The sequence below is a fragment of the Adiantum capillus-veneris genome, chromosome 13 (genome assembly GCF_014529385.1).
Source record: "Adiantum capillus-veneris isolate H3 chromosome 13, ASM1452938v2, whole genome shotgun sequence".
Classification (NCBI taxonomy): Eukaryota; Viridiplantae; Streptophyta; class Polypodiopsida; order Polypodiales; family Pteridaceae; genus Adiantum; species Adiantum capillus-veneris.
The window spans coordinates 101,763,328-101,775,494 of NC_140943.1; the positions used below are offsets into that span (position 1 = coordinate 101,763,328).

General features: G+C 42.5%; 1 protein-coding gene across 1 annotated transcript; it reads right to left on the reverse strand.

Moving 5' to 3' along the window:
• Nucleotides 1-2,158: 2,158 nt before the first annotated feature.
• On the reverse strand, nt 2,159-7,873 carry LOC147444537 (aldehyde dehydrogenase family 2 member B7, mitochondrial-like). Its single transcript, XM_086527881.1, has 10 exons — nt 7,607-7,873; nt 7,348-7,490; nt 5,372-5,525; nt 4,995-5,224; nt 4,683-4,772; nt 3,789-3,962; nt 3,564-3,701; nt 3,241-3,378; nt 3,093-3,154; nt 2,159-2,666 (listed from the first exon to the last, which is right to left on the reverse strand). Exons 1-10 carry the CDS (start codon nt 7,731-7,733, stop codon nt 2,393-2,395), a joined length of 1,530 nt encoding a protein of 509 aa, XP_086384007.1. The 5' UTR covers nt 7,734-7,873; the 3' UTR covers nt 2,159-2,392.
• Nucleotides 7,874-12,167: the final 4,294 nt, after the last annotated feature.

A 12,167-nucleotide genomic window follows, 5' to 3' on the forward strand; every position in this document is an offset into this window, starting at 1 on the left:
GGTTAGCCCTAGCTTGCCTAAGGTCAATTGCCTAAGGTCAAAGGACTTTTTAACACTAATTTTTGAAGGTCTTTAATGAAGCTAACCCTAGGTCTTTTAAGCTCCATTATATGCATGTTGATCTTTGATAGGTTATCTCCTTTTGGACCCCTATTGAGATGTAACCATCTCTCCTCTTGGTCCCTTGTTGCTGAGGTAAATCTAAAAGCACTTATTGCACATTTCTCTTTGTTAGGCCGTCTCCTGTTGGACCTTTATTGAGATGCAACCATTTCTCCTTTTGGTCCCCTGTTGAGATAGGTCTAGAAGCACATATCTATATCCTAACTCTTGTTCCCCTTTTATCTTCCCATATTAAATGATCAGTTTAATATGAGAAAATCATTTGGTAAAGTTATATATTACATTTTATGACATGATTAGAAGATATAATTGTGTGATAAAGATTACCACCGATAGAGGAGAGCTCGATACAAATGAAGTTGGTGAGTTTTTTGATCGTTTGGGAATCGAGTTGGCTCTTACTACAAGTTACAATTTAGAAGGTAATGGAAAAAATGAATAAGGACATCCACCTCTTATTAAAGCTTTGGTGAGGTCATTTCAAAGGCATATTGGTGATTGGCCTGAACTTTTAACTTTTTCTTTGTGGGCTAATCGACCTACACATAGTTTTGTTCTAGGTTTTATGCCATTTGAGCTTACGTATGGACAAAAACCAATCATGCATACGGAGCAATTCTTGTGTCGAGCACCTTCTCTCTCTTAATTCCCATAGCCAAGATCTTTGTGATTTCTCACCGCTCATAGCGTAAATACCCCAATAGCGAGTTGGTAGAAAAGTGTACCAAAGCATCAAAGGCAGTAGAATAGGGAGAGGCAGCCATATATTTCAAAAACTCCATAACACATTGGTCCTCGCAGCTCTCTAAAGTGGGAAGTAATTTATTAAATGTGTTGTGTAGATATATTATTTGAAAAATCAATAATAAAGGGCCCACACAACTGACCCAATTCTGAGATAGAATTGACATGAGATGGAAAGAAGAAAATCAGGTAAATACCAAGTATAACCTCAACAAAAATGAAAGACTATTAATCAATTGAGCCGTCAAAGATTTGGGCAATGTGCTTATGCCAATTTATGAGGGTGAATTTGATTGGAAACCCTGGCACTATCCCGAACACAGAAACTTCACTAAATTGTAAACAAAGAAGATCCAGTGCAAACTAATGTTTAAAACAAATTGGTTCTCTCCACTCAATAGGTAGTGACGAAGGTAGTGGCTAGAGCTTAAATGGGCGTCAATAGCAAGTAACATGTGGGACCATCAATGGCCCCAACTAAGAAGATATTTCCTATGGATGGTGTTGTGGGAAGCTATTCCTCCTAGGGTTAAGATATTAAAAGGGATAGCCTCAAATAGATGCTCATGGTGTAAAGAGACAAGTGAAGATCCCCTTCACTTGTGCCAAAATTGTTTAGCCACGACGAGGCCTTGCGGGTAAAATATGCAAATTGATACAAAAGACTTGGAAGATCGTATTTGTTACGAACGATCTACAGATGCACAGCACCGTCTGATCGACAAAAAGTAAACAAGGACAGGGAAAGGTGAGCGTCCTACTTTAGTTATGATTGTTGTGTTTGCTACCCATGTCACATGATGCGCGCGAGCGAGGTGGCTAGGTCATCAACCTTGCAAGTAGGAGGTGTTGTGTTTGATTCGCATGGCTACAAGGCGGACGCCCAGTTTTGTTGGGCCATCCATCCCCCCTCAAGATTCTTGCGGGGGCCAACAATCATTGATCCCGTTTTTGTCGAGGGTCTTAAAGACCTCGTGTTACATACTGCTGAGGGTGGAGGTCCTTTGAGGGAAACCATATAACCGATTCAATAACGGCAAGCTACTTTTCTTTTTAAAGCATATGTTTTTTTAAGGATAATGGAAAAAAAATTAGCACTTTGAATCTTGGTAATGATGATCTTGAACTCAACGAATATTGGATCAACTAGGAAAAATTATTTGGAAGTGGAAAATTAAACCAATTCCCAAAACAAACTTTTAACCATGTGCATATTCTTTTTCTCTATAAAAGGAAGGAAAAAAAAAGAATTGTGCTTCACAATTTTGAAAAAAAAGAAAATCCAAAACCAAGCCATACATGTAGGATTGCATACTTTAGACTGTGAGTGGTAGCGTTAGCTTGGACAATTATGTACAAAGGATTAAGGTCAAATAGTGGAAAGATAGTCATTGACATGTGAATTTAAAGCAAAAAATTCCTCTCAAAAAAGGAATTTTCTTGATAAAATGTATCATAGCTTTATTCATTTCAAGGAATTTCCGTTTATGAGGCCTTGCATAGCATTCACTCAATAGCTATAAGCTTAAAGCCAGGGAGAGTCTTTGAGAGGGTAGATAATGGACTTGAGTTGCATATGGGAAAGAAGAGAAGCTAGGCCATGTTCACGTCCAAACCCGCTCATTTTGTAGCCACCAAATGGTACAGATTGATCATAAACATGGTAACAATTGATCCACACTGTCCCAACGCGGAGGGACCGTGCAAACTTGTGAGCTACATCTATGTCCTTTGTGAGTATGCTAGCCGCAAGACCATATTTTGAGTCATTTGCTCTCTTTATAAGCTCATCCAAAGTCCTGCAATTGTATGAACATACATACATCAACATCATCATGAAGACAACAAACATGAATAGAATCAACAAGAACATGGATTGGACATGCTACCATTTAGGGTTTACAAAAGCTCTTAAGACCTATGAAACTAATTCCTTCATCCATGAATCATGCTTATATGAATGGCCTAACCAAAAGTGGTAGATACATTTTCAACCAAATGAATACTTGAAATCTCAAAGAACTAATCACATACACAATTAAAGATATACATAGTGTTGAACAAAGGTATCAAACACAAAGTGCAAAAGAAAGGTCCCATGGGAACATGCCTGTAGAAGAAACATTTGCACACATATACATAGAATCATACACTAACAATAGAATCCAATTACCACAATTTGTGCTTAGATACTTTAAGACTAATGTCAAAACATGAGGCATTACTTGAACTTCAAGATTGACATCACTGGTCCAAATATTTCATCTGTTGCAATCTTCATGTCATCCTGCAAGTGTAAAAATTTTAGTAGGTGTTGAATAATTTGCACAACCAAAAAAAAGGGAACTTAGCACTATATCATCAATGGCTCACCTTAACATCTGTGAAGATTGTTGGTTCGATGAAGTAACCTTGCTTTCCAACGGAATGACCTCCGGTTAAGAGACGGGCACCCTCAGCTTTACCACTTTCTATGTAATCCAAGGTTTTCTTAAACTGTTTCTCATCCACCTGACCAAGCAAAGGAAGCAACATAGGTGAGTATTTTACTATGCTATCACCCTAGATGCAAGTAGAAATAAATGCTCAAAAATGGAAAAAGTATCTGGTAAGTTAAGTCCTAATATCCCCATATATCCAATGGTAAAGGGAACCCTTGGCTCTCTGAGAAGGAGGCACTACTAGATTGCACTTGCCTGAGGACCGTGCTCCACTCCAACTTTGAAGGGATCACCAATGACTATCTTCTTGGCCTTTTCAATTGCCTTGTTTACAAAGGCCTCATAGATACTCTCTTGCACAAAAGTCCTACTTCCTGCTGTACAACATTGTCCCTACAAGAGACATGATGCAAAAGTACTAAATATAGAATGATGAATGGGGTTCAAAGGCTTATCACATACATGGATTGGAACTCTCACCATGTTGAAAAATAGGGATCCATTGGCTATCTCGACTGCAGTATCCAAATCTGCATCCTCGCAAATGACTAGAGGTGATTTACCGCCCAATTCCAAGCTCACTGGCTTTAGGTTGCTTTTTGCAGCAGCCTCCATTATTAGTCTGCCCACATGTGTAGACCCCATGAAGCCCACCTATCACAAATCCAAAGGATAAATGGTAAATCAAGAGTATAGATATGCAACACCTGTCAAAATTCACAGAAGCATCATCTCATATATAACTACATCACATACAAATGTATACATGTAGACAGTAGCACAAAAGAGTTATAGGGTCTCAAAATTTCCACTCGATCCACAATAGAAGTAATAGTTTGACCACATGGTCGAATACCAATCGCTTTTATGAAAATGGAAGCCTCCTTCAAGTTGTGTTAAGTTATTCTTTCAAGTCCCATTTTCAAAATTTTGGTAAAGAATTAGCCACATGGTCAACTCTTAGCCTGTTATGCAAAACTAGCACAAGAAGTTTTGGACAAATTCTCACAATAATTCCTATATTGTGACTTACCTCAACATCATGAGCTTCTGAGAGGGCGGCCCCTCACACCTAGCTAGGTACGGTTGGGGATAGGGGAGCGCCGGCCCGGTGGGGGGGTCGGTGGTCCCCTGCCCCCAATCGTACCTAACCAGGTATGCGGTGCCTCTCAAACAGAAGCTCATGATGTTATGCATTGTATGAAAAAAAACTAAAAAAGACTCCGTTTTCCTACATGAGAAAATTTCTAAATCTTCCTTGTGTAGGCTTTGAGAAATTCAAAAATCTACAAGTCATGTCAAACAAGCTCAAGGTCTCCTTTTATACCCTCCTCCCTCTTACCCTCTTAATAGACCAAGTAAAATGACAGGTACCTTGTCAATGTCCATGTGACTAGCAATGGAAGCACCTGCGATAGGTCCAAAACCTGGCACCACATTCAGTGCCCCATCAGAGACACCTGCCTGCATGTTTAAAACCACAAAATTAAAACAAGGTTAGACATCTTCATGTTATGGATTGTGATCGGTAAACTACCCTTCTCATGTGGTAAACATGAAGAAATGGACTTCTTGAGCACTCTAGACTAAACTTAAGTCACCAAATAAAAAAGTACACTACTTGAGTTTGAGAGCTTATTGAGCATGTTAGACTACTAAATCTAAATCGTCATCGAGTCTTTGCACCTGCTTGGCTAGAGCTGCCATATAAAGAGCTGTCAGGGGGGTCTGCTCGGCTGGTTTGATGACAATACTATTGCCCGCCGCTAAAGATGATGCAACTTTTACTATGAACATAAGAATTGGAAAGTTCCATGGGATAATTGCACCAATAACCCCATATGGCTCATAAACAGATATGCCTTGGTATGGCCCATCCAACTTGAAGGTTTGCCCAGTTACCTTATCTGCCCAACCTATAAAAGGACAGACAAATGCAAACATAGATCATGAACAAATTTCAACATCTCAGTATTGATAAAGCATGCTTATTGATGAGGCATAGCACTTTTACACGAAACAATATTAGTATTCTATGTGGAGAGGAGGAAGAGTAAATATACCTGCTACCATCCTGACATATTTCACACCACTAACCACGTCCATATATCTTGAATTGAAAAGTGGTTTTCCATTGTCTAAGGTCTCTAGATGGGCCAATTCATCCTCATTTTGTTCCAATAGGTCTGCAAACTTGTGTAGTATTCGGCCTCTTTCCTGCATTCCACCAAATTAATATTTAGGCAATTTATGCTTAGTGCATCATAGTGATTACATCATGGTGGCACTATCATGCACAAGAAGTTTTAGACGGCTTCCCTTTTGGGAAGTAGGTCCTCTTTCCCCGGGTTTTCCCATAGTGTTCAACATCATAAGCTTCTGTAGGCTTGGCACTGCACACCTAGCTACGTGTGGTTGGGGCAGGGGGCTATCGGCCCCCCTATAACCGGGGCCGGCAACCCCCTGCCCCCAACCGCATCTAGCTAAGAGTGAGGTGCTCGCCCGCAAAACCTCATGATGTTGTCGTAATTCACAATGTGGGAATAATTATGGAAAGCTATCAAAAGCTTCCGGTGATGTAGTCGCATGGTAACGTGATTCACTTACCTTTTAAACAAGTGAACACAGCCCAAAAACCTAGATGCCCTTCTTGAATGTGCATGAAAGAATCAGACGATCTTAGGCTTTTGATTTTCTTGTTCATGAATGAGTGTACATGATCAACCAGTAAGAATGCCAAAGAAAAATCTCGCCCACATTTTAGGTGTGCTTCCTTTTCTATTTGAAGAAAAGTGATAGAGCCCATTTTTGCCTTTTCTATTTGAAGAGATGTGAAAGAGCCCACTTTCCCTTTGCTTTTATTTAGACAAAGACTTTGTCAAACAAAAGTCTACTGGGAGCGGAATGGAAACACCCTAACACTTAATTTCACTAAAATCCTAACAGCATAAGGGGACTCGGCTCTTATTCTATCTTAAGAGCCATGTCGTGTGCGTAACAATGGGGTGTGAGGGGGATGCATAGGGTTGCACCCAGTTTTTTTTCAGTGCAGAGAAGACAAACGTTGAAAAGATGATTGCATATTCTCATTAGCTCCTGCAACCCTACGATGAAGGAGAAAGCAAATCTCTCGCAATTTTTGCATAGTCTCCCCTTTTTCAAAGTGCTAGTAGGGTTATTGACAGCTTTCGAGTTTCGTGCAAAGATTTTTGAATCTATACTATATATTAAAGAGACTGGTTTTCCAGTGCCACATATCAAAGTTTGCTGCATCCAGTGAGTTTCGGTTTATATGAGTGAGGGGGAGAGGGAGAGAGCGAGAGACATCCTCCCCCCACTCAGCTCTAAGCAACCTTTACTTGTGGAAATAGGAAAGTATCATATATATATATATATATGGCGAAAGGGGGAGCCTTTTACACGTGTTGCAATCTGTGACCTGAAGACTAAAGTCCAAAACTAAAAAAAGCCCCTTCGCACGCGAGAAAGAGGGAGAGGGGGGGGGGGGGGGGGGGGGGGGGGGGGGGGGAGGGACACCACCGAAGGCCGCCGATCGTACTGGTATATATATATATATATATATGTATGGAGAGAGAGAGAGAGAGAGAGAGAGAGAGAGAGAGAGAGAGGCTATGCACAAGCATGGTTGGGAGTGAGAGGTCGGTAGAGGGTGGCCGTGCTCAAGCCATCGACAGGATCCACAGCTTTTCGCATGTTACGAACTATATAGACCAGTCAACCCTCTTCCTGCCATGCAAACGGCTATCCACCATGGTGAACGTTAGAACTGGTATTGTGACTTTGCGATGCCGGCGATGAAGGAGGCACAAGGCCATAGTGGGCTCAATGAGCTTTTGCATCGGAATTGCTTGTCGTCGGCTTGCGTGTGTGTGTGTGTGTGAGAGAGAGAGGGAGAGAGAGGGTAAAAGACGTCATAGAAAAATTCGACGGTTTGAAACTCAAGAAGTGAAAAGAGAGAGCAAAAAGTAACTGAAGAAGAACTATCCAGAATTGAAACTGAAGAGAGCAGAAAACGTACGTAGCCAGAGAGACGGGGCCAGGGACCCTCTTCAAAGGCCTTGCGTGCTGCCTTCACCGCCTTATTAACATCCGCCACGTCAGCCTCTGCTACGGTCGCTAGCAGCTCCCCGGTGCTAGGATTCAAGCTCTGGAAGGTCTTGCCTGCATTTCAAATGACAAGCCCAACACAATCCTTCAAATTGTAGAGATGCGCGCATGCGCGTGCGCTCTCTCTCTCTCTCTCTCTCTCTCTCTCTCTCTCTCTAGGCCTGAATTACCTGAAATGGCATCCACGAACTCTCCATCAATGAAAAGCTTGGTGTACTTGATGGGGAAGCCAGCAGGCTGAATGTTGGTTGCAGCTGCTGCATGCATATCATGGCCGTCTTTGGAGTGCGGCGCCATGGCAGCTGATGGCGTGATCGAGCGTGAAGGGGAGACCTAGAGAGCCTGATGTCTCAAATGCAATGGCTGAGATTTATAGAGAGAGACCGAGGTGCCTAGCTTCAACCATAGCAAGAAAAGCTCGCTCTGGCGCCCTTCAAATTCTTTTGATATGACCCAATATGTTTACATACAATGCCAATAAATTCAAAGATGACTCAAGCATCTATCTGTTTTCTTTATGCAGCTTAAAAAAAAAGGCAAGCAAGGAGGCATGTCACGCGTCGCTTCCTCGCTTGAGAGTATAGAGAGAGAGAGAGAGAGAGAGAGAGAGAGAGAGAGAGAGAGAGAGAGAAGGCAACAACAAGAGAACCTCTAGAAGAGGAGGAGGTGGCCTTGCTCCTGACAATCTGTACTAAAGGTACAAAAGGCAATGGGTGGTAGCAGGGTTGTAGTGGTGGCGGATGTTGTAATGATGATGCTGATGTGCATGACCTCTCCCGACGTATGCAGCTTTAAAAAAAGGCGAGCAGGGAGGCATGCCACGCGTTACTCCAGAGAGAGAGAGAGAGAGAGAGAGAGAGAGAGAGAGAGAGAGAGAGAGAGAGAGGGAGAGAAGGCAACAACAAGAGAACCTTTAGAAGAGGAGGAGGCCGCCTTGCTCCTAACAATCTGTACTAAAGGCAATGGGTGGTAGCAGAGCTGTAGTGGTGGTGGTGGTTGTAATGACGATGCTATTGTGCGTGGCCTCTGTCCCAACGTGTGGGACAACACTCGTAGACAGATCACGGCCTGCCAGAGCTACGCACTAGGGTTGGTGGCGTAGCTGAGCTGGCATACGTAGGTATAAAAGGCAATGGGTGGTAGCAGAGCTGTAATGGTGGTGGTGGTTGTAATGACGATGCTGCTGTGCGTAGCCTCTGTCAACGTGTGCGACAACACTCGTATACAGATAACGGCCTACCAGAGCTACGGGTTGGGACTGGTGGCGCAGTTGAGCTGGCAGACGCAGGGCAACACACCCTTAGGCTCCCATATCTGCAACTGCTTCCAGGGCTACATCAAGCTCCTTGGCGTTCAACACTTTAACTCTCTGCTCTCCATCTACCAAGTCAAACTCGCCTACACAATCTCCGCCAACACCAAATGCAGCCAAATCCACTAGGCTCTCAACCACGTGCACTTGTAAGTATGACTGAAGTATGGATGCATCAATGGCGAATCTCTTGTGCTGGCAAAATCATTACATCTAATAATACCTCTTTACCTTTATACTAAAGCCTTTCCTTTGGTTCTTTTCTTCCGTGTAGCATTGCAATTTATTTTTGCTATGTATTCGTTATTTCGATTGCAATTTCCATATGTTGACTTTTGTTGTGTGTGTGTGTGTGTGTATGTGAGTGAGTGAGAGAGAGAGAGAGAGAGAGAGAGAGAGAGGGAGTTCTTGCTGCTCTACTGAGTGTGTGTGTGTGTGTGTTTCTATACCAATATACCATAAACACGAATGAATTTAAACAAATTACAAAAGACACTAGTGACTATGTCAGTGAAGGGTTTTGTATAAATTCATTCAAAGATAAGAATGAGCTTATACAGAGTACAAGAGGTCTAAGAGCCTCTTAGTAAGACTGAAGAGATCCACCAAACTTTCAAACTTTGCAGCTAGAGTTGAGAAGGTAACCCTCACCTGCACCCATGGAAACAACACAACATTTTGTTAGCATTGGTTCTGTATGCATGTGATGCATGGGTATCCCACATGTTATAGATGTCACTCAACTAACTAGCAGTAAAAGATAGTGAAAAGATGTTAAGTGAAAACCACTTTAAATTGAAACATACTTATTCATTACAAGAGCTAGATGAGAGTATATCAGATACAAATGGTGTTTTACAAGCCCTCAAAAGATAGGAACGAAGCCGATGACTGGAAGGTATGCCCTTCATTTTCTTCACTTTATAGAGTTTGTTATTAATAGCCGCCAACTTTCCAGGGTTAGAAATAGTGTTGATGCGAGCAGTCAACCTAAACCTCGAAGCCTTCTGTAACATATATCGACTGCCATAATTATTTAATCAAATATATCATGAGTGTTGCTATACGACAATCCAACCAAGCCAATACCTATGTCTACCCACATAATGAGAGTTAAACCAAGTATACTATGCAAAGATACTATGTAAGTACCATATCATAAGAGTTATACCAGTCACTACTTTATCTTTTTTCATAATCCAATCACTACAAGAGGTACTTCACATTAGCCACACTCGTAGTGCGATGCTCAAAAGTGAAAATTCACGGCGTCGCTAGTTTATGTGTAAAATAGCGACGCTCATAGCGATGACCATAGCGACGCTGACAGGAATAAAAAATAAACCGAGTGCCCCAAAATTCAGATCTCAGATCTGAGTTTTTGGCGCTCAAGCAAAGAGGTAATTGTTACCATATACATGTGGTAGTGATGTGTGTGAACACACTAGGACCGCCGGGGCATTTTTTCCCTCTTTAGGAGGTTTTTTCCCCCGTGCATTGTATATACGTCCATCACTCTAGGGCTATCTATCTTTCCATTGCACACTAAGTAATACACTCTCTATTGTGTGCCTTGAGCTTCCTTCATCTTCTCCAAGCTGTGTATGTTTCTCTGCAACCCTAATTCCAACAATTGGTATCAGAGCAGGTCACGTCCTCCCGGGGTTAGTCGCCAGTTGCTCCAGCACACGCCTGCTCACTTTCTCCAATTTTAGTGAGCTTTGGCGAGCGTTCGCAGGTCGACAAATATTTTGGGTAAGCTCGAAGAGCTTGGTCTGCTCAGAATTTTGATTTGGGCTCATTTCGGCCTCCGTTTCCACTACAGGCGGTACTGCACAGGCTATTTCGTCATTTTGTGCAGAATTTCTGTCAGTGCCGTTTTCTGCATAACAGGTGCCTTACAGTCTTCTACGGTTTGTGCTATATAGCACAGGTTGTTCCCGCTCTGTTTCTCCTACGTTCGGGCAGTTTTCACATCAGGTGCAACATTTACCATGGCTGACAACAACACAGATGTGTTCAAGATGTTTGCTGCTGAGGATAGGTTGGATGGGGACAACTACCCTATGTGGGCTTATATGATGCAACATGTTCTTGTGTCAAAGGGTGTCTGGAACATTGTGCAGGGCATTGATGTACGTCCTGGTTCTGAGGATGTAGGAGATGTTGAGGATGTTGCAGGTCTTGCTGCAAGGATTGCAACTGTTAGAGTTGTTTTGCCTACGGCAGAACAAGCTCGTTGGGATGTTAAGGATGCGCAGGCTCATGCATTGATTGCGTTGTCTGTGAAGCGCACCATTGTTCCTCACATCCGTTCTACAAAATCTGCAAAACAAGCTTGGGATATTCTAGCAGGTCTTTATGCAAGCCGCAATGAGGCTAAAATTGCTTTGCTGCGTAAAGAGCTGGAGTCGAAGATTATGCAGGAGGAAGATGATATGGACACTTTCCTTGCTAGTGTCAAGGATATCAATGAGCAGCTTATTTCTGCAGGTGAAGTCATTTCGGACAGTTCCCTTGTGCAGACGGTTCTTGATGCCTTACCAGATTCCTACCAGATATTTGCTAGTACATGGAGACCGATGACCCAAGGAAATCCTGAAGTTGTCAAGTTTGATGCATTATGCACATTGCTGTTGCAAGAGTCACTTTCTAGAAAAAACAGGACTAGGCAGCGTGCAGTTGAACAGGCCTTTATTGCTTCTCAAAGAAAGGGTGGTAACAATAATGCAACCACTTCTTATGGTTCTGCTGCGAGTGGCAAAAATTATGTTCCTAATGCTTCTGCTAGCAGTACTTCGTCTGGCAATTCTCGTAATAAGGGCAAAAAGAAGATGCGTTGCCATTATTGTAAAGCCAATGATCACTTGATCAAGTCGTGTCCTAAGTTGAAGGCCAAAGAGGCTAAGAAGAAAGAGGGTGGTTCCACTGCAAATGCTGGTTCCACTACAAATGCAGCCATTGTTGAGTCTTCTGTGAAAGGAGACTGTGTTGCTGATGTTGATGCAGAATGGGCTTTTAGCGCAGAGTGCACTTACAATCCTGCTGTCCATGATACATGCTTGTCAGTTGCTGCAGATTCACATGTGTGGTATTTCGACAGTGGTGCTACAAAGCACATTACCTCACATCATGAATTGTTTACCTCTCTCGAGTCTGTCCCTCATGGGAATTCTGTCACTTGTGCCAACAACGCCTCTTATCCAGTTCAGGGAGTTGGAAAGATTGTCCTCACTGCTGCTAATGGCAGTTCCTTCACACTTGTTGATGCACTTTATGTACCTGGGATCAAGAAGAATCTATTGTCTGTATCCGCACTTGCTAGACTTGGACTTGTAGTCAAATTTGTGGATGATAGATGTACAGTTCATGATCTCAGTTTTGGTGATGAAATTGTTGCATCTGGGCTTTTGTGCCGT